Source organism: Dryobates pubescens, chromosome 9, assembly GCF_014839835.1.
Source record: "Dryobates pubescens isolate bDryPub1 chromosome 9, bDryPub1.pri, whole genome shotgun sequence".
Lineage (NCBI taxonomy): Eukaryota > Metazoa > Chordata > Aves > Piciformes > Picidae > Dryobates > Dryobates pubescens.
In genome coordinates, this window is record NC_071620.1 from 33,883,760 (window position 1) to 33,910,770 (window position 27,011).

General features: G+C 43.1%; 1 protein-coding gene across 2 annotated transcripts in view; it reads left to right on the forward strand.

The window, feature by feature from the left end:
* Window positions 1-27,011, forward strand: part of JARID2 (jumonji and AT-rich interaction domain containing 2) — a 224,367-nt gene that overhangs the window by 75,093 nt on the left and 122,263 nt on the right. For both annotated transcript variants that reach the window (XM_054164323.1, XM_054164324.1), the window contains exon 2: window positions 21,956-22,091. In XM_054164323.1, the coding sequence (XP_054020298.1) occupies window positions 21,956-22,091 (136 nt within the window). The remainder of the gene's footprint in view (window positions 1-21,955; window positions 22,092-27,011) is intronic.

Consider the following 27,011-nt stretch of genomic DNA (forward strand, 5'->3'; position numbering starts at 1 on the left):
TGGGAAAATTACAGCAGAGTTTAAGTTGCTTCATAGCTGTCTCAAAGGCCATTCCTGGTGGAGACTGAATGTGCATGAGCAGAAATCAAGTGTGCTCTGCTAAAGAGGAGGAAAACTGGTGGAGGGTTTGGGGATCTGATAGCCAGCATGAGGATTTGGGCCATGCTTGTGCTGCCTGGTGTAAGGAGGAGCCAGGCAGGGATGTGGAGAAGGGAAGAGGGCACTGTATGTACTCTCACCATCCTGCCCTTTACCAGCAGGTTCATAATCTATTGGCAGATCTCAATGAAATTAGAAAGAGGGTTAGAGTTCTCAAAGATAACTCCTGCAAGTGGCATGGCTGAACTGAGGAGTGGGAGGGAGGCTGGTGATCATTCCCAGAGCAGCAGTGGCCAGCTGCTGGCCACGAGGTGCCTCATGCCAGCCAGTGGGAAGCACGGTGCTGGGGCAGCAGAGCACATGGGTCTGCATGCAGTCAGGTCTCATTAATTGAGCTGTTCATGGAGCAACTTGTTTTAATTAAGTCAAATTTCCATCTATGAATGTGATATGCAAGATAAATCTTTCACTTGTGTCTCTCCTGAGGCAGCAGCCAGAGAAGCTGATCTGAAAGTATGGCCCTGCCTCTTCCCTGGCAGCAGACACGAGAGTGCCCATGTTTCCAGAGCAGTGCCCAAGCCTGATTCTGATAAACAAGTAATTAAACAAACAACCCTGCTTTTATTGCTCAAACACAGCAGCTGGGCCCTGTAAGATGCTTGGCTAAAATGGAAAGATGTTTGTTCCATTTACTAACTGATTTTGTTTTCAAACTTTTGTAATGGTTTTATTTTCAGCCACATGTAGCAATAGAGATAAGAGGGAGAGGGAGGAAAACAAAGCAAAGAGCAAGTGAAGCCATTTTGTCTCCTTTCTAGGCTGGTTCCCACCATGCTGGCTCAGACATCCTTGTGGGCAGGCTCATCATCAGTTTATAAGGCAAGTTTGTGTACACTCATTTGCTGACAGTGGATGCTTTAGGTAGTTCAGTGCCCTGCCTCTTGCCTCTTCCTCATCCCATACAGCTGGCCCTCACAGTGGACCAGCACTGGTGATGGTTGGTGTGATGTTTATTTTCTGATGCTCAGGCACAGTGGCCTTTTGGGCATGGTGGCCTGTGGCTTGCTAGGGAATTGGTGCAAAAGCGTGAAGGGATGAGCATGTCTTTGTTCCCAAGAAGTGAAACCTCACAAACCTGCTCCCAAGACGGTTTAGTAAGTTGAGTTTCAGCTCAGGCAGAAATACACTTTGTCTTTTCCTGTCTTTCAAGCAAATAGAAAAATATCATAGCCTCAAGTTGAGTGAATGAACCTGTTTGAGATGCTCCACAGGGGGAGAATGGTGGGAATGTTTTCTACTGCCACATTCTTCCCACTACCCCTCTGTGCTTGTGGTCTCCCCATTCTGGTCCAGGACCACTGCTCCAGCTGCAGAGCCAACACCCCTTTTTCTGTATTCCCATGGTGATGTCCAGCCTTCCCTCTTTCCCCAGCTCTGGCAGCTCTGCAATGTGATCATGAGCACTCACACCAACCACCTCTGGCTGTGCCAGTCACTGTCATAAACTCATCCCACTGCCTGGGTGGCAACTGTTCTTCTCCTGAACTTTGGCCCATTCCCAGTGCCCTCACAGAGTGCACAGGATCCTCTTGTGCAGATGCTAATGCCCTGCAGCTGCAGTGGATGGATCCCTCTCCCTGAGCATTGCCTAGTCCCAGTTAATTCATGTGCCCTGGATCTTAAATCTGTTTTCTAAATTGAATTAAGATTTATTATAGAACATGATTGTGGTGCCATCTGCACCATAGATGGTGCTGTGTCCTTCACTGCTTATGCTGGACCAACCTTGTTTCTCATTATATGTGACTGCAAAGCAAAGCAAAGGGGTGGTTTCAGCAGAGGTAGCAAGCTTGCATTAGCTGCCACAAAGTCCACATGAAAAAGATTAATTTGTGGGCAAAATTAGAAGTGGCATTCAGCAGAGGCTTACTGTATGCAACATCGTAATATTAAATACTTCGATGCCTGTAAATGCGTCATTTGTTAGACTTAGCTTTGCACATTGGCATATGCCTTGAGTTTCCCAGCATTGTGATGGTCTTTCACCCAGCCTTGCTCTCCCCCTCTTCCCTGCTCTGCTGGTCTCTGCTGTGCACCAAAGGCTGAATATTACACAGGTGAAAATTGTCCCCCAGTTTGGTGTTTTGCCCAGACCATAGGCTCCAGTCAGCCTTCTCTGAATGCCCAACTCAAACTTTACGGTTTATGCCTTTTTGTCCTCCTTTTCATTACCTTGATCTTAAGTGTGTATTTTGGGTCATGGATCAGAGGTTTTACCCAGTGAGATTTGCTGTAAAATGCTCTAGATTGTTTAACAAGTATTTCACACATTTTGACTTTCCTTCTTTTTTGTCTCAATTTCAAAACGTTTCCAATCTGTAAATCACTTTTCTACTTCTTTGTATTTTGGCACCATACCTCTTTTGTGAGGTAGCTGGAGGAAAAAGGATGTCTAACTTAGGAGGTAAATATTTTCTCCTCCCTTTTCACATTTGAATGTCTCAGCTTTTATTCTTGCACATTTTTTCCCCTCCTGCTATCCAAGACTGGCCTTAGAAGGTAAACACTGGGGGAGCTAAATGAGATTACAGCATCACTTGGGTAACCTTTCTTAGTGAATGGGCAGTTGATCTGCCCATAATGCAAAGCACTTAATGTATTGAAGCATCTAAGAAAGCAAGCTACTAGTTCACCACTCAAGAGTTCAATTCCTGGATAATAACATTTATTTATAGGGAATAAAGAGTTAGGTCTGCGATGGCAAAGTAGATATTGTCACTCAAAGCATGGTCTTTTTATTAACCTCAGATTTATATGGTTAGGTAATTGTTGTATTAGTAGCAATTCTTGAGTGGTAAGGAGGACAAAAATAAGACAGATGTCTGTGAACAACATGCCGCTTGTTTATTTATCTGTAGTAGGCTGGGGCTAGTAAATTGGCCCACTGTCACAGCCTGTGAGCGATAGCAAGCTTCAGCTCAGCAGCCTGAAGCTTGAGACACAGCAACTCATTTCTTTGTGTGTACATCTGTCTGTCCTTTACTGTGCACAGCGAAAGGTAGAGGGAAAAGACTTAAGCAAAAAAGGCCATACTGAATTTTAGTTTTCTTCAGTAAGCCAGCTGACAAAAAAAAAAGTGTCTTTCTGCTGTTTGTGTATGTCTTTGACTTTCTGTGGAAGCAGGACTCCTTTCTCCACAACAAAAATGCACATACATTTAACAAATGTGTAGCTCGATAGCAGCACATGCAGAATGCCTGGACATACTTTTAGTGTGATACTGTTCATATTTGCAAATGAAGGAAAATTCTGCTAATATGTCTATTTCTACTTTGTTCTTCCACTTTCCATAACATTTCAAATTAGAAATGTCATAAACTTGGTATGTGGCTAAAAAACTCGTTACAAAAATAAGATGGGATGATATTGTAAAAGAAAATATATTTAATATGTATTCTTCACAGCTGTTTTCTTAAACCTGAAGTAAATATGGTGAAATTGAGTGAATTTCTATTAAACAGGCTCATCTGCTTTCATGTCACGTACCCAACAGACAATTGATGGCATATTTCCAGCTGGCAGAGCTGTCGAAAGGTAGCATGCGACTTCAGCTCCATTTTTGCCCCTTTTCAACGTATGATTGTGTAACTAAATTCATCAGAGAGTAAATATTCATTCAGTATGTAAAATAAAGAATAAACCTGCGAGCTGGATTCAGCAAGTAAACAGATTATTGCACTACAGGGTTTTCTTCAATACAGTGAGTGCTTTAGGCACACAGATTTTTCAAAGCTGATGTGATGATCAACGCGTGTTGGTATCAACTCTTGGAGTCAATAGAGAGTCCCATAAGTCTCCCTTTTGCTTTTTAGGTTTGGTGGTTTGGTGTTTGGGTTTTGGTGTTGGGTTTTTTTGTTTTTTTTTGTTTCTCTGGGTTTTTTGTTTGTTTGTTGTTGTTGGTTGTTTGGTTTTTGGGGGTTGGGGAATGAGGAGAAAGAGGGGCAGAAAAAAGGGGTTTGCACAAAGAGTGTTTCCTACTGCATGTGTAGAAAAACAGCCTGTGTAAATCTGTTCTCTTTTTGAGAAATAGTGAAAAACTTTATGTTGTCTGTGTGGCTGTTATTTTTTCCACACAAGGTACTTAGTCTGGAACTAATAATAGTGTTTACTTTTACTGCTGGTTGTGTCTTGATGGTGTTTTCTCAAGCATTAGCTGCCTGAGCTCTAGCAGCTTCTCATGGTCTTCCTCTTGTAAAATAGTGGGAGGTGATAATCTGACCCAAACAAACTTGCCTCCAGGTGGAACTGGTGCTGAGACCCTGCCTTTGCCCTCTGGAAATTGCTTGGGTACCCCTGGGGCTACTGATGCTGCCTGGGAGCATTGTAGCATCCTGGAATTATTTCAGAGGTCCAAAGCAGACTGTGGATCTACGGCCTATGGGCACCACCAAGCTTCCCCAGTTTTGAACAGAGACTTACTATAAGACTCTGTGTTGGGAGTATATAGCTCTTGGTGTGGATGGACCATGCTGGTTGTGGGATATTTTAAAGAGTAAAGTGCATTTCTCCCAATGGTTTGGCTGTGAATGTTGCCACCTAGTAAAAACAGGTAATGTCAACCCACAACAAGCCTTGTGACTACCTGTGTTTTATAAAGTTTAGTCACATACCAGAGATGAAAAATGTTTGAATTGCTCTTTCCTAGCATGTACTCCTTGAATGGAGTTGGTGCAAATTTAGTCAGTTCACTTTGTTGAGTATTGAGAGCAGTGTGATATGTAAATAAAGCTTTATCAGACAAGATAGATTTAAAATTCCACAGTTGGTGAGGAAGCGTTAGCAGTATAATATAATACAAATATTTACACAGTAACTTCTAAGTCTTCAATAAGTGCTTAATATTTGAAATACGTGTTGTGAAAACATTGACTGATTAAGCTGTGCCATTACTGCTACATCTGTATGCAGCAACTTGCCATGGTTAGGACAGAGGAGTTGCAGGGAGGAGTAGGAGGTCACCTAGCAATGCAAAGGCATTTAAATAAGTCACTGCATTCTTATTGTTTAAAAAAAAAATTAATAATTAGGATTCAGCACAATCTGCTCTCCCAGGGTGTATGTAGCTCCATCCCTGTGTCCTGCTGGAGCTGCCACTTTCAGAATCTGTTGCATTTCTGTAATGTGACTGGATGTAAATCACGTGTCTGGTGCATCTTAAGACAACTTCAGTAGCAAAATCAAGCTACCAAGTTTGTGTCTGCCTGCAACAAGGAGTGTAATTATCACTGCTCTGTTCCTGCTTCTTGTATCTGTCAAGGAGATTTGATCAGGAATTGAAATGGTCTGTAATGATGGATGGTTAATCTTTTGCCTGCATGCAGTGTCACAAGCTTGGTGCTGGGCTCTAGCCAGTCTAGTGCGCTTGTTTTGCTGGGAGCAGAGGCTGGCAGCAGAGAAGATGTGCTCTTGGGGTGGATGTATCTGCCTTGCCCAGTCCATCATTGCATTCAGCCTCCAGTTCCAATATTACTCATGAGTGAGCTCACAAACCAGTAAAATCAATAGACTGCAAATTAAAATAAGCAGAAACACAGCTCCTAAACTTGCCTGGATGATTCTCTGCTGCTGCCTCATTTGCCAAGAGACTGCAAGAGCTGATCCATGCCTAAAAATGTATTGCTGCTATCTAATCTAGTCTTTGGTCTCCTTGTTCTTTTTTTTCTCCCTTGTTTCTGCCTACTCTGTTTCACCTTCTTCAAGTGCACAGTAAAGCTGAAAACCAGAGTGGTTTGGGGTATGCTTGAAATGTGAGAATCGGGTTGAGTTTATTGTAGGTGGGGCAGGTCTGGTCTGCCCTGCAAATCACAGCCTGCTGGCTTGATGTTGTGCTAGATAAGATTCAGCCACTTCCTGGAATGTTTTGGCATAAACCTCTTGTTGATAAGCTCTGCTTTGCTTAGACCCCAGTGACAATTTTCCCTATCCTTTTCCAAAGAATGGCTAAGAGACAGCCCACAGTCTTTTCTGCAGTGAAGGGTGAAACGATGTGGCTGGTCAAGCAGGAAACCCAGGCCAAATAAAGAAATTCTGCCTCTTTCTGAGTGCAAGCTAAGGCAAACAGCCACACCTGATGCCAGTGATGTGTGGGGAGGTAATTAGCCTGTGCTTTGCCTGCTCTCTGGTTGGCTGCCCTGCTGCTTGGCTCAGTCTCCAGCAAGGCTGGAGGTAGATACAGCTGCATGGGATGTGAGTGACACATAGAGATGCCCCCAAATCCTAACTTGGCATTTGCTCTTGCAGCAATTGCAGAGGTTTTTATGTCTGTCGCTTGTGCTGGTAGAATGCGAAGCTAAGTTTTGCAGGAGGAGTGTGAAGTAGTAGGAGGTGATCTCGTCAGAAGCTGATGTTGGGGATGTTGCTCAGGATGGTTTAACAAGCAGGTGATGTGCTGTGATTCTCACCTGTAAAGGTGCATTTCCAAGGTAAGATTGCAACACCTGTCCATTCCAATGACACAAGCAGGATGATTGCAGTGACCTTAGCTTAATGCTAATGAGGAGAGTTTGGAGTTTGTGAGAAAGATGGTGCAATGCTTGTACTGCTCATGTTGGTTTTGCAAAGTTAAAAGCAAATAATCTTGAAATGAGCTGGCAGTTTTATGATTGGGTTTTATGAGTTTTTATGATGTTTATAATCTGACATTGAACTTGTAGTTTAAGAGGTGAAAGGTTTAAAGGAACACAGTAGCAAAGGCATACCACTAAATTTCTTCTGGGTGTAATTGTAATGTACCTCTTAGATGCTTCCCTAACATGGTGGGTTTGCTAGAGTTTGGGTGATGCATGTCACAGTGTGTGTCACTGAGTAAAACAGACTCTGTTCTTATCATGAATTCAATACAGGAAAGAATTGAACAGAAAATGTGATTTTTGCCTTCACCAGTGAAAGGTGTGGACCAGAGGTAACTGCCTTCTGCAGTGCCTAGGGGCCCAAATGCAATCTTTGTTTTCTCTTTAAATCCCACCCATAGAACTACTTTATATTGTCCATGCCCACTTGTTTTCTTGTGTGTTTTTCTGGTAACAGTGAAAATCTAAAGTCCCCTGTAGTCTTTAAGCTGGAATTTTAAAATTAGGACCTTTCCCTGTGGCACTTTTGGAGAAAATGAATAATGTTGTCTGCTCCTTGTCTTGCGATCCTACATCTGCTTCTTTTGACAGACAGGTGCTTCAGAGGTCCTGCCTGCAGATGTTTGCATACCTACAGCACCAGCCTGTTCTTGAACTATCCATTTCTGGTTTCCTGTGTTATCTCACATTGCTCCGTGGGGCTCGGTGAGCAGCAGGTTTGCTGCTGGCTAGCTTTTTGAGGTTTCTGTTATGCACAGTACTGTATTTGTCTCCTGGTTCTTTGATTTGCAATGTTTTGCCTTTGATTGCTGCCGAAGGTATAAACAAGCCTGTCAGAAGCCTTGTTTAGCTCTCAGATTCTGTGGGGGCGGCTGGCAGCCTCAGTCCCGAAAATAGATCTAGCAATGAACTGAATGGCTTAAAACCCTGAGAATTTAATTTGATCTTTCTTGTTTCTTTAAATACTGGGAGTGAATGAGGATTTCTCTAGCAGATCAGAAGGTGAACGTGTTGGTATATGACGGTAATAGAAGGGTCCAGAGCTGCTGTCATTGAGGTGCTCCTCTGCAATTAGAGGCTGGGCTTGGCCACCAGGTAACAGCTCATCTGCTGTAGATCACCATACCTGGGGAGGAGAAGGCTGTATCCCCTGATTTTGATTCCCTGGATCTTGTTGTGGGATAGTCACTGCAGGAAAACCTAAAGCAGTCACTTGTATTTTGGTGTCTGTTTGATGCTAGCTTTGTGAAGAAGGAAGGAGCTGCAAAATCACCCAGGGGGACTTCCCTCCTCCCCTCCCCCCCCTTGTTCTTAACTTTCTTGCTGCCCCCCCCCACTCCCCTTTTCATGTAGCACCACACAGTTCGTGGTATCATAGCTGGGGTTTTCAGTTGTGGTGGTGTGAAGGTAACAATGATTTGGCTTTGACGTGCCATAACAGCTGCAGAATTCATTGGAGCTTAGAAGCCTGTGAGTTATAGCTGTGATACCATTTACAGCTTTTATGGAAGAGCTCTTAAATTTGTGAAATGTGTTACTTTTTGAAGTGCATTATATTTGTAATTTGAATTCTCTAAAATCCTGTCAGGGGGAAAAAAAAGGGTGCTTTGAAAATTCTCTCTCTGCCCACTAAAAACATAGGCAACTCTTTACCAGCTGGGGAAGCAAGTCTCTTAAATTGAGCAGTAGAACACATAGATGGATTTATAAGTGCTAAAATGTCAATTAGTGCACTTAAAAGCTTAATGGTTGTCTTTGATGTGCTTCTAATATCTTCAGTAAAGTTTGAATGTTGTAATTGATCAGGGAATGGAGGAGAATGAGTGATATGAAAGCTAACCCAAACAGTTGTCCTGGTTGTGTGAGCAGTGCCAGCATGGGCACCCAGCACATTGCCTGTGCAGGTCCCCTGCCCCGTGCTGTGCATCTGGCACCCAGCCAGCACTGCCTGCCTTTAAACCCACAGACTCAAAGGAAAAAGGATTGTGCCATTATTTAGAAAGTTCTCACATAGACTTGTTGGCTAAAAAAAAAGGGGGAGGGGGGGGGGAGAAGATCATTAAAAGGTCAAAACTCAATTATATTTTTCCCTCATCAGTTTCACACAGATCCAGTTATTGTGGAACACCTGTGTGATTAAAAAAAAAGAATTGTGTACAATTGGGAAAGCCTGCTATCTCCATAAGAAATAATGTCTTTTCCCCCACAAAACCTCCCAGCTGCCCCTTATCTTCTCAATTTAACTGTTTAAGGGGAGACATAGTGCGCCGTCACAAATTAGGCCAGATCTTTGAGTTGCTGGTAGCCATTATCTCTTCCTCCTCCCTCATGTTTGAATGCAGCAAGAATCGAGGCTTGGGTGTGTCAGAGCAGCACTTCAGTTTAGCTCTGTCTGAAATGGTGATTTTGGTACCCTGGACAATCTGCTGCAGCTTTGAACTTTTTATTTCCCTGTGCTACTAAAGTACCATCATTTGTTGGCTGGGTAGTATTTTAGAAGCAAAATATATTTAATACTGAAGGGTGAGCTTGGTTTTCACTGATTATGTAGCTTATCTTCAAGCAGAAAATTTGCTGATGTGACTAAACTGACCTGAAAATACATTTAGAGTAGTTTTAGAGTTTCCTCATACATCTTATTTAATTGGCTTATGAGTGAAGAGCATAGGTTTAGTTTACTTCTCCCAGCTTCAATGGATACTTTTCCCCCCCAGCTTTAAAGGATATTTTGCCAATTGGGAATGTAAACAAGGACAAAACAGCTGATAAAAGTCTCACTTTGTGGGTAGTACATCAAGCAAAGTCAAGATGTCATGCTCTTAGTGCAGTATCAGTGTGCCCATCCCAGGACCCTGTGTCAGTACGACTGATTTAGTTCACTAAAATTGATTTGGGCCCTGGTATCCTGAGATTTCCCAGCAGTATGTTCAGTGTATTTGGGTCTGTCACTATGCCTCCTGGGTTTAAAGAGTAACAAGATGTATTGGTGCATTCTGTGGGGCTTTTTTTGTGTGTGTTTGTTTGGTAATCCTTTAAATCTGATGATTACTTGAATGAGGGCCATCCTGTAGATTGACATGAAAGAGGAGAAAACCAAGTTAAACCTTTTGAAGCGAAGGTAAAGGATTTCTTGCATCACCTAGACTTGCTCCGAGTTAGATTTACATGAATGTGCAGGTGTGTCACTGTGCAGGTAACCCTGTGGGTAGCGTTTGCCATGCCATGGCTTTGGCAATGCTGCTCTCCCCAGTGCTAGCCATGATCCTCTTGCAGAGCTTTGGTGGTGGAGCTACTTGTGTAAGCATGCTCTACATCTGTGCCATCAGACTGAGTCACAATAAGCCAAGTTATCTTGTTTATTTTCTTTAAACCAGCCCAACTAGTACTGGAAAGGTTTAAATGGTAGTGAGTGAACCACTCTGCTTGGTGCATGGCCATCCAGAAAGGATATGGTGAATTCCCAAGTCTACAAGGGGACCACTGACTCCAGCCTCAAGCCTGTGAAAGCATCATGTTCCTGATGGGCACAGTTATACTAAATCATGTAGCTGAACTGTATAGGCTTTGGGCTAATGTATTTATTTCAGGGAGGGAGCAATGTAAGTTTTGTATTGTCACATGCACATTTTTCCAGTATATACAGCTGTGCTAGAAAGCAGATATATCAGCAGATCCTTTCCTGTTACAGGGATGGCTCCTTCATTCAGGTACCAAATCCCACTAGAGGAATGACCTAAGTGTTGACCTGCTGTTGTAGTTGTGAAGATAGGTGCTAAAGACATCAACAGTTCTCCAGCTTATCTTAAATGTTGATACCAGTAGCTTTTCAGACACAGAGATGCCAGAAAATTAGATCTCTTTAAATTCCCCTATAAAAAGTGAAAACAAATTTATAACACACTAGTTGTGTCTTTCTCTCTTCCCTACTACCTTGACACTATTTTAGCATGCAAAAGCAGTATTTCTGAAGTAAAGGATCAGGCTTTCTATTTGAGGGTGAAAAAAGACCTTAGGTAATACACAGCAGCCATGGAGTAGCCATATTAAATTTCACATGTGTAGGTCTTATTAGCAGATGTTTAAACTGCAGAAAACACTCTCTGTTGGACCATATTCCTATAGTTGCATACTGGAGCTTGAACACCTTATAAAAATATGAACTGAATCAAAATTAAATTAATAAGAATATATTTGAATTTAATTATCTTGAGCTGCTGAATACTCTTTGTGCATACTGAATTTTATGTGTCTATCCAAAGTGTACTTGGTGGAGAGTTTTAATTAGAACTGGAGACAGAATAAGGGTATTTGGAATGTGAAATTTGTAAATGGCAGCGATTTTCAGCTGGGAGTGCAGAGGTTGTTTTGGAGCTCGCTACCATTTCTGGCTTCTCTTTTCCCCTTCTTCTTAATAAGCTACTTTTATGTTCAAATTAATACCAGATCCTGAAAAAGAAAAGAATCCTCCTGTGGTTGTCGGTCTTCTGCAGCGTGATCAGAGTTGTTAGATGCGCAGCTGCAGGAGATTTTTTTTACCTTTGGATGTCTAATGGTTCGTACTACTTTGTTCTTTGACGGTACCATTTAACTGTAAAAGTGCAGGGCTGTGGATGGCACAGGACATGTGGCTGCCTTGACTACTGTCTCAGATGTTGGACATGCCAAGACTCAAAGAGCTGATTTGGCAGCTGCCCAGCGGATTTTTATAAAGGCTCGGTTGGTGGCCAGAAACTCAGGCTGTCAGAGTTGTGTTATGCAATTAATTGTTTTTTGAGCAGAAGTTTCTAATCCCACTTCAGCTGTAGTTTTTTAGTAGTCTGTAATCAAGGATAAGTATACATTATTTCACGGTCTCTCAGAGAAGTGAAGATGTGCAGCTTGAACATCCCCCATCAGACTGCTTGCTTTGTTTTTAAGAAGAAGGATGTAGACTTGTTCACCTATGTGGGAAATTATGTTTAAATTATTTTGGCTTCTGCCTGAGAGATGTGTATCTGTGTGTAGTATATCCTTTCAAAGTGCCCTTTTTTGAAGAGAACACCAAATAAGGAATCTATTTATCAACTCACATCTTGTGCATGGGCAAAAATTGGCTACAACTGATGGTCAAACAGAAGGTTGTACCTTGTCAGGCTGTGGCCTACCTAAAACATTGCAGGCCTCATCTGTCTGACAGGTATACCCCTCCCATGTATTTCCCTTTCACTCCCCTGAAGTAAATAAATAATTGTGTTAACTGTAGGGAAAAAGAAGGGTGTGGTTCACCTGAATGCAATGAGACATTTGGGGGTTACAGTAGTTGCTTTACAGTGAAGAGATTTTAATTTCCTGAATACCATTTGCAATGCCCTCTCTGCCTTACGGTGACCGTCATGCTTTGGTGGTAGGATGCGCTTGCATTGCTCCAAGCATGGATTGCTGCTAAAAGAGCCAGCCCTGCCTTTCTCTCTCTTCCCTGGCAGCATCTCCTGTATGGCCATTTGGTTAGTAATAAGAGAGCTGATCTGACTGAGAATGATCGTTTTTCTTGCCTTGGGGTGAGATTTTGACTCTACCTCAGTCAAGCTCATCAAATGGCTGCATAAGGACTAATGCTGGCACTGATGTTGGGGCAGGTGCATTCCATGTGGAAGCAGGTGAATTTGCTTAAGCTGGCCGTGAAAACACTCTTCCAGTCTGAATAATTATCTTGTACCTTCACACCTCTTTCTTCCAGCACTCTTGCTACCCTCAGCTTTTTGTTTCTAGCTTCTATGTGCTTTTATCAGAGCCCAAAACTCTGGCACTCTGATTGCCAAATGATTTGGTTAGATTCCTAGTGGAGTCACTGCTGTTGGTGAGAGAAGGTTTGAGTTGAAGTCCTGCTGTAAGTCAGTAAATTGAGACACTTTAGACCTGGCTTTACTTTGAATTTGTTTGGGTTTAGCCTTTATATATATAGATATAGATATAGATATATAATTTTAAAGTGTTTAATTTCACAGACCAATGTGGAAAACAGCTTTCACTGGTTTTGTATTTAGTAGTTTTCTAGAGGTGCAGAAAGATCACTGAGGCCTCTAACTTAATGTAAAAGAAACAACAAACCCATGAAGCAACTAGTAAAAATACTTCATTATTTGGTCTAAGATAAATTTAGGATGTGTTTTTTTTTTTTAAAGCCTCCATTCTGGAAGCCTGCACGAGGCCACTAGTCACTTCTCTTTGGCGATTTTAATGCTGTCTCTTCTACCCTAATGTATTGTTGCAAGAGGAGGTTGAAGCTCTCTGGTCTCAGAAGTGCCTGAGGCCTTTACTGACCCAAAAGCCAGAGCATTTCTCTTCCATGTTGCTCTTAGAAGAATTAAGTCTGAAGGAAGGAAACACCCTCCCCAGTGCAGCAGGGGTGGCAAATGAGCAAAACCAATGGGGTTGAAAGCTGTGGAAGTGGGTAACAAACAAAGAGGAGCTGGAAGCTTTGTTGCAGCAGGAAAGTTATGATGTAGTTGCCATCACAGAAACGTGGTGGGATGACTCATATGACTAGAGCACTGTAATTGATGGCTACAGGCTCTTCAGGAGAGACAGGTGAGGGAGAAGGGGTGGAGGGGTGGCCCTGCACATCAGGGAGGCACTAGATGCCATGGAACTAGAGATCAAGGATGATCAGGTTGAGTGCCTGTGGGTGAAAATTAAAGGGAAGACCAACAAGGCAGACATCTTGGTTGGAGTCTTTATAAGACCACCCAACCAGGATAAAGTTGATGAATTATTCTACAGGCAGCTAGAGGCTGTCTCAAGATCACCAGGCCTTGTTCTTATGGGCGATTTTAACCTGCCTGATATCTGCTGGGAACTTAATACAGCAGAGAGGAGGCAGTCTAGGAGGTTTTTAGAGTGTATGGAGGACAGCTTCTTATCCCAGCTGCTGCGTGAACCTACCAGGGGTGGGGTTTTGCTCGACCTTCTTTTTAGCAATGGGGAAGGGCTGGTGGGAGATGTGGTGGTCAGAGGCTGTCTGGGGTCCAGTGACCATGAAATAATTGAATTTTCAATACGCAGTCAAGCTAAGAGGGGCAGCAACAAAACCTCCACTCTCGACTTCTGGAGGGCAGACTTCAGGTTACTTAAGGAACTAATTCAGAAGGCTCCTTGGGAAACAGCTCTTAAAAACAAAGGGGTCCAGGAGGGCTGGACCTACTTCAAGAAAGCAATCTTGAAGTTGCAGGAACAGGCTGTGCCAATGTGTTGGAAGATGAGCCACCAGGTTAGACGGCCAGCCTGGTTGGACAATGAACTTCTGGGGGAATTAAGGGAAAAAAAGAAGGTATATCATCATTGGAAGAAAGGTGAGGTAACCCATGGAATGTTTAAGGATGTTGCAAGGTCATGCAGGAAAAAAATTAGAGAGGCAACAGCCCATTTAGAGCTTAGACTGGCCGCTGCTGTGAAGGACAACAAAAAATCCTTCTACAAATATATTAATAGCAAGAGGAGGGGCAAGGACAACCTCCACTCCTTAGGGGACACAGAGGGGAACATAGCAACAAAAGATGAGGAAAAGGCAGAGGTACTTAACACCTTCTTTGCCTCAAATTTTAATAGCAGGATAGGTTGTCTTCCAGACAGCTGGCCTGCAGAGCTGGCAGATGGAGTCAGGGAGCAGTATAGTTCCCCTGTGATCCTGGAGGAAGTAATTAGAGACCTCCTTAGCTGCTTGGATCCCCACAAGTCCATGGGACTGGATGGGATCCATCCTAGGGTGCTGATAGTGCTGGCAGATGAGCTGACCAAGCCACTCTCCATAATTTTTAAACAGTCCTGGCTCACTGGAGAGGTCCCAGATGACTGGAAACTGGCCAGCGTGATGCCCATCCACAAGAAGGGCTGGAAGGAGGAACCAGGGAATTACAGACCTGTCAGCCTGACCTCAGTGCCAGGAAGGATTATGGAACAGGTCATCTTGAGTGCAATCACTCAGCACTTACAGGACGGCCAAGGGATCAGGCCCAGCCAGCATGGATTTAGGAAGGGCAGGTCCTGCCTCACCAACCTGATCACCTTCTATGATCAGGTGACCCGCCTGGTGGACGTGGGGAGACCTGTGGATGTAGTCTACCTGGACCTCAGCAAGGCCTTTGATACCGTCCCCCACAACAAACTCCTGGCCAAGCTGTCAGCCCGTGGCTTGGACAGCAGCACTCTGTGCTGAGTTAGGAACTGGCTGGAGGGCCAAGCCCAGAGAGTGGTGGTGAATGGTGCCACATCCAGCTGACAGCCAGTCGCTAGTGGTGTCCCCCAGGGATCAGTGCTGGGCCCCACCCTCTTTAATATCTTTATCGATGATCTGGATGACGGCATTGAATCCATCATCAGTAAGTTTGCGGATGACACCAAGCTGGGGGCAGATGTTGACCTGGGGGTGCTGGTTGCTAGTAGGCTAAACATGAGCCGCAGTGTGCCCAGGTGGCCAAGAGGGCAATGGCATCCTGGCCTGTATCAGGAACAGTGTGGGCAGCAGGAGCAGGGAGGACATTGTGCCCCTGTACTCAGCACTGGTTAGGCCACACCTTGAGTCCTGTGTTGAGTTCTGGGCCCCTCAGTTTAGGAAAGATGTTGAGTTGCTGGAACATGTCCAGAGAAGGGTAACAAAGCTGGTGAGGGGTTTGGAGCACAAGGCTTATGAGGAGAGGCTAAGGGAGCTAGGGTTGCTTTAGTCTGGAGAAAAGAAGGCTCAGAGGAGACGTTATTGCTGTCTGCAACTACCTGAAGGGAGGTTGTAGCCAGGTGGGGTTGGCCTCTTCTGCCAGGCAACCAGCACCAGAACAAGAGGACACAGTCTCAAACTGCACCAGGGGAGGTTTAGGCTGGATGTTAGGAAGAAATTCTTCACAGAAATAGTGATTTCCCATTGGAATGGGCTGCCCAGGGATGTGGTTGAGTCACCATCACTGGAGGTGTTTAGGAAGAGACTTGATGGGGTGCTTGGTGCCATAGTTTAGTTGATTAGATAGTGTTGGATGATAGGTTGGACTTGATGAACACAAAGGTCTTTTCCAACCAGGCTAATTCTATTGATATCCTTCATAAGGAGGAAGGAGAGAGATTTTTATTTTTCTCTGTCGTTCCTGTGCCATGTTAACATCAGGCCTGCTAGTCAGGAGCTGTAAAGTAATGCGAGTTCTTTGGGGAAGTCGTCTGGAAGTACAAGAGAAAAAGTTGTTGTAATTACCAGATACACTTAAATGCTATAATAGAACCATTAATAAAGAAAATTTCCCCTTTATTCATGTTAGTTAGCACATTTTAAAAACATGACCTATTTTCCTAAGCTAGACAGAACAGATTACATTTTCCAGAAGGCATGAGTCACTGTACTATGAAGTCTCCAAGCCGTATCAATCTTCATCAACCGAAGCCATTCAAGAGGTTTTATTTTTTCTCACTGAATATAAGCAGTTTGTTTTAAATGAGAAACTGCTACATCCTCTCTGGATAGTTAAATATTAAGTAAGTGTGAACTTTATTCTGAGAGGAGAAGGGACTTGAAGGACCTTGATAGTAGGCAAAAGACTGCAAGGTTATTACTGTGGGTATACATGGGTATATCCAGTTTGCACCATGCTGTGCTTGGCTATAAGAAGTCCAAGCAGGATGATAGCTGCCATAAGGAGACAAAAATCTTTATTTATATAGCTTCAGCTGAATATATTAGAGTCTGGTTTATATACTCATTACCCTGGAAGTCTAAACTTTTGCTGGGGGTTTCTTCTGGGAATAGCTTCTGCTGTGTGGTCATGAAACAGCCCATGTGTTCCTGCAAGTTATATATAGAGAGAGTTTGCACCCATGGGCCAAAGTCGGGGTTTACCCTGTGAGTACTATGTGCATTCAGGGTGGTGAGAAGATTGATGGGACTTTGTGATACACTGGAGACCTCTGCCAATGCCAACAGGGGAAGTATGTTTGCTGATAAACCAGTAAGACTGCACTTTCTTGTGAGGTCCACACCATGCCATACGTGTAACAATGAAGAGGGCTTTGTGGATGAACAAGCATGCTAATTGCACTTTGTGATAACTCACCCGAGACTGCACAGGTCTCTTTCAGCCTCAGAAGCATGTCTAGGTTTTCCACCAATTCTTAGTTCTGCCTTTTAGAGAAAAACAGGTATAACTGTTTTCCATTGATAATACACAGCCAAAAGGCAAAAATCTGTTGCAGGTCTTGAATCTAGTAAACAAACATTTTCATGTTGGTCCTTCAGCTGAAAAGTGATTTCTATGATCTCTGAAAATGTGTTGTCTGTTTTTCATGCAAGAGACAGATTTTTGTTTTGTTGCTAACTAAACACAGAAAAACCCACCCTTTGAAATAGTTCTCCTTCAAAAATATCCTTGAGGAAAGGGTAGAAGCTTGTGGTTTATTTTTCCCATTTCTTCAAAATGACCTTCTTACATCTGTGGGAAAGACACTCTGGGGGCTGTTGAACCACAAAAAACATATTAATTTAGGGCATTGGGTGCCATACTGATTTTTACCAAACATTGGCTGCAGTGTTGGAAAAAAAAGTAAAAAAGAGAGGTTTTTGTTTTGTTGTTTTGCTTTCTGCAACCTGGCATAAAGAATGGGGTCAGGAGATGCGTGATTGGGAAAGACCCAAAGAGAGATCTGGAAACAGGCCAGCTGCACTGAGTCATAACACACATGCTTATAAGTATCTTTGTACCTTACAAAGTCTTGACTTTTCAAATAAAACCATCACTGCTGTTGAAGTATTTACATAAAAGTAAAACAAACAGCATGGAGTGCTGCATGCATTCGCCCTTGTTCTACCTCTGGTTTACCCTGTGAACTCTGACTCCTGTTTGCTTAAGGCAAGGCTGGGCCAGGCTGAAGAATGCTGTATCTGGCATTGAATGAAGGAAGGAGTGAAGGAGTTTGAGTCCTCACTTGAGCATATGTGTACACTTCTGCTGGTTCTTGCACAGCAAAGCAGCATGCAGTGACGCCCACTTCAGCCTGCCTCTCACTTTTGCTTTGCCTTTATTTATCTATTTATTTATTTATTTTAAAAGAATTTGAGTGCCACTTCAGAAATAGGAAGGCTGTGTGCAGGCCATTTGTGCAAGCTACTGACCTGCAGTGAACCAGTACCTGAGCTGTAGGTGAATGGTGAAAGGTGCAGGTGATGGGTAATTTGATTTCATTTTTCAATACACATTATATATTGATGTGCATTATTTATATGTGTGTGTATATCTATATATAGAGAGAATATGCACATACTTCAGTATCAGTTAATAATATGTATGCATTAATTTGTACACACACTTTAAAGTATTTTACACCATTAATATGCACATGAACATATAAATGTATGTTCACATATAAATGTATGACATATGATTCCCTGAAATGGCATAGCAATGAAAGTGGCATGATTATGTTTATAGCAGTTTAAAGGGAACGATGTAGTTCTGTTTCTTAATTCTGCCCCGGGGCTTCCCTTGTTTGTCTGTTACATTTTTGCTGGGTTTATAAGCTAATCTTACTGTCAGATTGAGAGGCAGAAATCGTTTAAACTGATACACACCGTGAAGGCTATGGGCTTGTGATGATGAGCCTGCAGTTTAAAGTGTTACTCAGTCTTTTTTTGGGTCTAAGTCAGTAACGGACAATCCATTAGTTTCCTGTCAGTTGTTTTAGTGGCTAGTTACTTGCACAGTTGCAGAAGTTGTTCTTAATTGTCTTCCATTTTTCTGAATTTGAGTTCCAGCTGTTGGATGATATTATGCCCCTCTCTTGCCAGCCTCCCTGTGGAAATACTCATAGGCAACGATCAAGTCAATCCCTTTGATGGGTTTGTGTGGGTTTTTTTGTTATTATTGTTTGCTCTTGAGAAGTTACATAGATTAAATTCCTCAAAGCTTTCACTTGAGGGTATTTCTAAATGGTTCTCTGTGTGTGTGGTGTTAAAGTGAGATAACTCTTCTAGTTGCTGATGGTGTGAGTGCAGAGCAGCACAGCATACACGGCGGCTCTCCCTCCACTTCCGTGACAAGGCAGAGACGATCTGACCCATGTAATTATGGTTAAATGTGTCGGGAGCTGGAGCTGTGCCGCCGGTGGAGCTGCAGCTCAGCTGGGCTCCAGTCAGCTGCTTGCTGGCTTGCGGCTGCTTTTGTGCTGCAGGCTCAGGGGAAGATGCCATTGACGATTGTGAAACATTTTTATTGCTCCTGCATACGGAGCTGTGTGAATGTGGCTGTTGGCAACAGCTTGGTCCCTATTTTGCTGATCCTGGCTAACATGGTATTGGGGAACTTGAGGTCATTTTTATCAGGCAAAGTTATAGGTGTGAGGAAAGATCACAACAGAGTGGTGCAGGCAAAAGGGTGACTGCAGACTTGGCAGAACTGGACTGGTGGGAATTCAGGTGTGGAAAGACTCCCCTATGTCTGTTTCTATTGGGAGTGCTGCTATTACAGAGGAAGGAGGGAGCCAATATGGCTCACCTCGAGTTTTAAAGCTCCACAAATTGAACGTGGTGTGAAATACTGCTGTACTACTTCAGGGGTTGCTAAGGGAGGTAGTTGTGTCTGCCTCCTGGGGCCTACCTCTTCACTGGTGGCGTTGTGGCCCATGCAGCCCCTGAGCTGGTGGGAAGGCAGGAGTGTCTCCTGCAGCAGACCTGAAGCTTTGAGCTGACACCAGGGAGACATCTCAATGTTCTTTCCTTCAGAAAAGAGGGTGCTGCATTGCATGCCATCCTTCTGAGTGTCCAGCATGTGGGGGGGAGAGGGAAATGACTTCAAGCCACGCCCTGAAATATTTAGACAGAGTGGCCTAGACCAGAGGCCTCTCGAGTGTGACAGTGATGATCTCCTTACTTCCTGCAGCACGGACTGAGACTGGCATAGCTTAAGGCATGGGCTTCCCCTGCCAGCAGTCACTCACCCACTGCAGTTGGCTGCTTGGTGGGCACATGCCAATTTAAAAATCAATTCTGTCAGCAGGTTTCACCCTGTTGCTACTGAAACAGCCAGTGCTGCCATGCGCTCCTCACAGCGAGCTGTCATGGCACAGGAGGATTAATTTAATGGGGTATTTTTTAATATTTATTTTAGCAGGGCTAAAAAGGGCCAGTGGGATCAGGAATCAATGGGTGTTTTCGTCCTCAGGGACCACAGGGTCTGGTGGAGGAAGGCGTGTGTTTTTTGCTTGGTGTTACAGAGGAGGCAGGCCTTGTGCTGGCAGGGCCTAAGGAAAGCGACATGTCTCTGAGCATGCCTTATGTTAGCTGTGCTCCATCGTTACGTGTGCCCTGTGTATGTTTGGCTTAAAAATATTATGTGATGGTTTTGTTGCCTCTTGTTAGGGTTTCTCTGTGACTCATCTAGCCTTCAGTGTCAGGAGCAGCATGCCTGGCCACAGGGCTCTTCTGTTCCCCCATTTGCTGCCCCTTACAATAGGATTTGTTCAAATAACAGTGAAGGGAGCAAGCAGTGTCTGCAGGTTTGTGTCTGCAACAAGGATAGGTGCTGGAGATGCTTATGACTGTTTCCTAAATGTGTGATGTTCTACCAGGCCCTTGTTGGTGGGAACATACATGGAGCCTCTTCAGGCAAGCCCTCTCATATTTAGTGTTGCTTCTGATTAGGGATGAGGTTGCGTTGGCATCAAAATGATAAGCCAGAGTTGTTTGTGTAAACCTCTGTTGAAAAAATAACTAACTGTACAAGTCCTTTTGAAATGCTTGTCTGGAGATTTGTTTGCTTGTTTGATTGATTTTTGTTTGTTTGTTGCTGTGGGTGTTGGTTTACAAAATAATGCTTTCTTTTCCCAGAGCTGCCTGTGCTCTAAAGCTCCTGGGGCATAGTTTATCCTTCTTCAGAGTATAGTAGCTTATCCCTCGTGTGAAATGCACATCCTACTGCCAAAATACTAGCTGCTTTCCCTGGACTCACTGTGTTGCCCTCTTTTTTTCTTCTCCCCCCCTCCCAAGTAATTGGTTATACAATTTATTTTTTTTGGGTGGCAAATGCTTTTGATCATATTTCAGCAGTTGAGTGCCAATATCTTACTAGTGGAGCAAAACAAAAACTACCAATGGTCATCCTAAATTGTGCCTTCCCCCCCGCAACTCCACCTTTTTTCTCCCTTTTCCTTCCCACCCTTTAAGTTGGTGGTGTTGGTCACTTCATCAAAACATGGGATGACAGAAAGTTCCCTGCCTTATGGTGGGGATTGTTAATAGGGCTTTTTTTTGGGTTTCCAGTGTAATGTGGCAGTACGCTGTGGTACACTTACCTAAATAACACCTGCCTGGGGATATTTATCTGTTTGCTTGGTAATGATGTAGCCCTTTGTGGAATTCAAGGGCAAAATTGCTCAAATAGTGATTGTTAAAGACCCCCAGGTAATTGTAGGGCTTATGAAAATATGATCACTTACCTGATCTCACTTAGGTCTTTGTATCAATTTGTTGAGTTAATTTATTTGAATGCTGAAGGGTTTAGGGAAGTGCTTTTCCAGGGAATTAATCTCTTAACTAAAGTAAGTTCCAAATATGACATGTACTAGTATTCCTTTTGACAGTATAGCATTTGTCTCCTAAAAATAAAGTAGAAACCATGTGCCCCATGGGCCAAATTCCACTTGGCTTTACATTGAGATAAATTCAGAATAACTTCATTGTTATCAATGTACAACTTTGTTTAATGCTGCAATAAATGTAAATCACTAAACCAGACAAAAAGATTCCTAAGCCAAGGGGCATATACCAAGGCCAAAAAGGCAACAAGAGAACTCCTTTCACAAAATTTACCTCTTAAATTTCTGCAGCATTCAATTTAGTGTTTGGTTTGATCCCCTGCCCCCCCTTAATTATCTGGGAGAGCACTTCCTGGCTGTGATAAATTTCTCCATAAGGGACTCATTATGAGCATTTTAACAAATAAGTTTTACCTCCTGCCTGATACCTGGTACATGGTTACTGCTGTTTGCACAGAGGAGGATTAGAGGGGCTAATGCTCAGATTTGAAGATAATAGTTATGCTTCTGTTCTCTGTTAAAGCTGATCAAGTTTAGGTTGCATTGTGTTACACAGTATTTTTCTGCAGCTTATTTCTTCTTCTCTTTTTTTAAATGATCTGTGTAGCCCTGGGGCTTTTGCATTTTGTTTGTTTTGGTTTTGTTTCAGGTGCCTGCAACTAACGTTGCCTTTCTGTTTGTGTCTTCTTTAGGATGACAGCGATGGGATTCCCTGGTCAGAGGAGAGGGTGGTGCGGAAGGTCCTTTATTTATCCCTGAAGGAGTTCAAGAATGCACAGAAGCGGCAGCATGGCGACGGCATTAGTGGGAGTCTCAAGGCAGTGAACGGTGAGCTACCTCTGTGGTACCACTGAAAGAACTCTGTCCTTTTCAATGCAGTCCTTCTGCTGTGGCCAGGAAAGAGACCAGCACGCCATCTGGCATGCATTGTGCCCATTTCATCTGCACAGAACAACTTCTTTCTCAAGTGCTTAAAATGCCCAGTTTGAACAATCCATGTGTTCCCATTTCTGGAATACTGATTGAGATGGGTGTTAGGGTGGGGAGTAGGTGCCGGGCAGGAGGACAGGGACAGGCTGTTGTTTGGCATAAAAGGAAGCTTCTCTGTTCAGTCTGCTCCCTGATGTGCTGAGTATGTCAGCAGAGAAGATGCCCATTTAAAGATGATGATTTGCTTCAGTTGTCTTGGGGAAGGACAGTTGGACAGAATTTACCTGCTCCTGTGTCACTGAGATGCAAGTAACTGGCCAACCAGCATCTGTTTCTCTGGAGTGACCTCAGTCCATGCTGTCTTGTCCAGAGAAGAAGTAGTGTGGCACCTACATAAGATTTAAAGGACTGGGAGGACACAAACACTGGAATACTGGAATCCCCTAGTTTAGCAGTTCACAGAGCAGTTATTTAAAGGTTTTAAATGGAGATGCAGGCAAGCCTAGATGACAAGTCCTTGAAAGGAGTTTCGTTTTATTTACTTAATCCTTTGGCCAATCTGTTGCTCCCTCTTCCCTTACAGCTTGCTTAAAAAAGCCGTGGTCTCCTGAGTAGTGAATATAAAGTGTTGTCTCTTTCAGAGTCACTCCTTGACACAGGATCCGTTCCTGAAAAGGCTTTGTCATGCTGGCTTGAGCCTTGAAAGTCATGACTAGCAGGATTCAGATTTCTGGGGAGGCTTACTGTTTTCACTCAAAAGAGTTTATTTCTTTCCTTATGGAGGTTTATGGCAGTTCCTTTTAGGCATGTGCATAACTATACATGTGCTAATGCATTAAAGCAGCAGCTGGGAGCTTCCTTGGTAGGTTATTCATATTAATATGTAGCTTGCGGTTTTGATGTGGTGAGTCAGCTTTCACTGTATTTTCACTGAGCATTATTGCCGACAGGGCAAAAACCTAAGGGAATGGCTGGATAACTACAGGCAGCATGATAAAGTTACTGTGTTGCGTAAGCATTGCAAACTCCTTAATGTGATTAAAGAAGACCTTAGACTTCTGAGTTCAGTAATAATATCAAATACTGATCTGATGGGAAGGGGCATTTAGGTTTAGCAGCAAGCCATTAATAAGCTTGGAGATGTACACAAACCAGCGCTGGCTTTTTTCCCTCCCAACACCTGGGCATCATTGATCTTCTGTCAAACAAAATTTCTCTTGGAAAGTTTCTTATTCCATTGTGGGGGTTTTGTTTAGTCAAAGGAAAAAAAGTCTAAAGGTGTGAAGCACAGCAATTGTGTGTTAGGAGGCTTTGATGGTGTGCCAGGTTACAGGATGACTGAGGTTTTTATGGTGTCTAGTTTCTCCAAAGGCAGCTTAGATGAAAAGTGAGTTGGCTGGGAATGCTGTGTCGATGCAGGTACCAGACGTGGAGTATGCCACTGACATTCTCTGGCAGCGGCATGGGTCGCATCTTCAGAGCTTGCTTCTCACATTGAGAACTGCAGCATTCAGTGTTTTTATTCCTTCTTACAAGTAGGTGATCAGTTCCATGGGGATTTGTTGGGGTGGTTTTTTGTTAGGTTTTTTTTTTGTTGTGGTTGGTTTCTGTTTTGTTTTGTGGGGTTTTTTTTTGGAGACAGAATGATATTCTGTGTTACACTTTTTTCTTTGCTAAAGGATTCTTTAAATGTCTTGTTTCAGTGATGTACAGTTTCAACATCACTTCCCAAAAGTGTTTTTTATCCACACAGAAGAACGTTAAATTATATAGAGAAAAAAGATTTGCAAGAGGGAGAAGGATTGATATTGTGCCATGACATTTAGGAAGTCTATTGAAACATAAAATTTGTTCACCTCCTTAAAAAAAAAAATGTAGCCATGTATTATCAAATCCACAGGTCTCTATGGACTGAGGAAAAAGCAGGTCACCCTAAGAAATGACTAAGCTAGTCTGAATTTAGGGAGAGAAAATATTCTAAGAACGAGCTTTAGATAGATCCATGATGTCATTCTGTTGAAATAAGAAATGTTTCCTTGCATATGTCCTTTGTTCCAACACACAGGCCGCAAACAGTGTTGCTTGTGTCGTTACTTGAAAAAGTAGCATGCTGTTAAATACGGTTTTATGTGAGTGATCTCTAATAATATTCAGCACCCATAGCTTTCAAGAGGGGAGCAAGGAGAATTTAGCCTTTCTAAATCTGTGATTGCCTGGCTGGAATTCTGGTCAGGGTGCTTTGCCTTGACAAACATAAGGAAAAGTGTAGGGTTTGTGCTGCACAACTCTGTTGATGTCCCCAGTGAACTCTAAAAGCTGTTGCTCCTTCAGTCTTTGAGAACAGAATAGGTCACCTTTCAGTACCTGGCAAATGTAGCCATTTTGGGAATGGGAAGGAGGGATTTGAGCAGGGCTAAAGCTTGCCAAGCCCCCTTGTCATTGGGGAAGTGTGGACTGGTCTCATACTTCTGAGAGCTCAGAGGACTGAACTAGGCAGCAGGAGTTGATCTTAGTGCCACTGTCTATGGAGAGAGTTTCTTTGTTCTGGTTTTAGAGCTGTTTTCCCTTAAATTTATTTACTTGCAACTTGTAATTTCAGTAAAAAGCTCTTAGTTTTGGCAATAGGAGAAGGTTAAGTACATGCCAGAAGTTCTTATGGATTTGAAGTCACTGAATTTGAATAAACATGCTACAGAAGTTGCTTAGCCAGCATTTGCCAAGGTACAGCTAAACATTGTCAGTGGTGTTTCAGCTGGTGAGTACTGTAGTGTCTTTAATGATTTGGTAGCTGAAATAATGATGCCTCTTTGATTTGATGGTGCAAGAAGCAAGTTCATTTGAAGTGTAGGAGGTGAACCCATTAACGGGAGTATTTTCTATACTGAAGTTTCTGCGAGCTCAAAGATGTGCTGGTGGTGGCAGAGACAATTGGCTTCCATGTCTCTCTGAATAATACAAATAAAATAAAGTAGAATTCAAATTTCTTTTGGAGATATATGTATTATAATATCTTTTCTGTCTCCACCTCACTATTAAAGATACTTGTTATCCTGAAAACAGTCCTACTATTTTCAGTTTGCGTCTGAATGATCTTGATGAGGAGTTCGAGTGCACCATTAGTAAAGTTGCACGTTACACCACATTAGGTGGGAATGTTGATTTGCTCCAGGGTAGGGAGGCTCTACAGAGAGACTTCAGCAGATCAGATCAGTGGGTTGAGGTCAGTGGTATGTACTTCAACAAGGCCAAGTGCTGGGTCCTGCACTTGGGTTACAAGAACCCCATGCCATGCTGCAGGCTTGGGGAAGTGTGCCTGGAATATTGTAGGCAGAAAGGGACCTGGGGATTCTACTTGACAAGCGGCTGAACATGAGCCAGCAGTGTGCCCAGGTGGCAAAGAAAGCCATTCTGGCTTGTGTCAGAAATAGTGTGACCAGCAGGAGCAGGGCACTGCTGAGGCCATGCCTTGAGTATTCTGTTCAGTTTTGGGCACCTCAATATGAGAAGGACATTGAGTTGCTGGAGTGGGTGCAAAGAAGAGCAACTAAACTGGTGAAGGGCCTAGGGAATGAGTCTGATGAAGAGTGGCTGAGGGAACTGGGACTGTTCAGTTGGAGGAAGAAGCAGCTGAGGGGAGACCTTATCACCCTCTATGAGAACCTGGAAGAACAATATAGAAAGGTAGGTGCTGGTCTTTTCTCACAGGTGATAGAGCAAGAGGGAATGGCCTCAAGCTGCACCACAGGAGGTTTAAGCTAGACATGAAGAAAAAAATTCTCTGAAAGAGTGGTCAAGCATTGGAACAAGCTGCCCAGGCAGGTGGTTGAGTCACTATCCCTGGATGTGTTTAAAGGTTGTTTAGATGTGCCACTTAGTGGTTTAGTGGAGAACTTGATAGAGTAGGGTTAATTGTTGGACCTGGTGATCTCAAGGGTCTTTTGCAACCCCTCTGATTCTATGATTGTTACTTAGGTGGTTCTGATTAAAGTAGCAGAGTTATACTTGGGAGTGGTGGTGTGTTTGCAGGTCTCCTTACTCCTACCTTTTTTATACCTTCTTTTCACCTAATATAATTTTTGCTTAGCTGTTTGTGCTGCCAGATATTTCTCAGCCTGCTTTCTTTAGTCTTATCCCACTCCCAGCTAGAAGTATTTCAGAGAAAGGCAAGCAGGTGTATTATGGCTGTTGTATTGGTGGGTATATTGCATGCATCTTTATGTTGACTTTAGATATTTGCAGAGTACAGAATGACACCCTGCAGTATGCCTGTTCCTTGGCAGCACATGGGAATATAAGATCTGAAGGAGGTACTTCAGCAGGTTGTGAAGAAACCCGTCTGCAGCCCTAAAATGGGGTACTGGAACTCTGATTATGGAAACAAGGTCATAGCTGGAAAATCCAGAGGGACCTCTTTAGTGATTTTGATTACTGCTGCCTGTCATTTGCATTAGGATTTTAAGAATAAGGATAGTGATACCAATTTTCAAAGATCCTCATCTAAAAGGAAAGCTAAATCCCTTGGGAAATAGTTTTCTTCTTGTGTAGCTTAGAATGTGAGATAAGGCTGTAAAAAAGCAGTGAAAGATGTAATTATTGCTTGCATTCTGTTTATGAGAATAAATCTGGTACCCTCAAAAGAGTACACCAGAAAACAGGTTTTTATGTGGTAAGATTTAAAACTCTATTATTCCAAAATTGTGATAAAGAGCAAATTTGAGAAACCAGATGATAGAATTATTGAAGCAGGTAGTGCGTTCTCACCAGCTGTACTTTGTCCTAGAAAAAGCATCATGGCAATTTCCAAATATGTCAACCTGG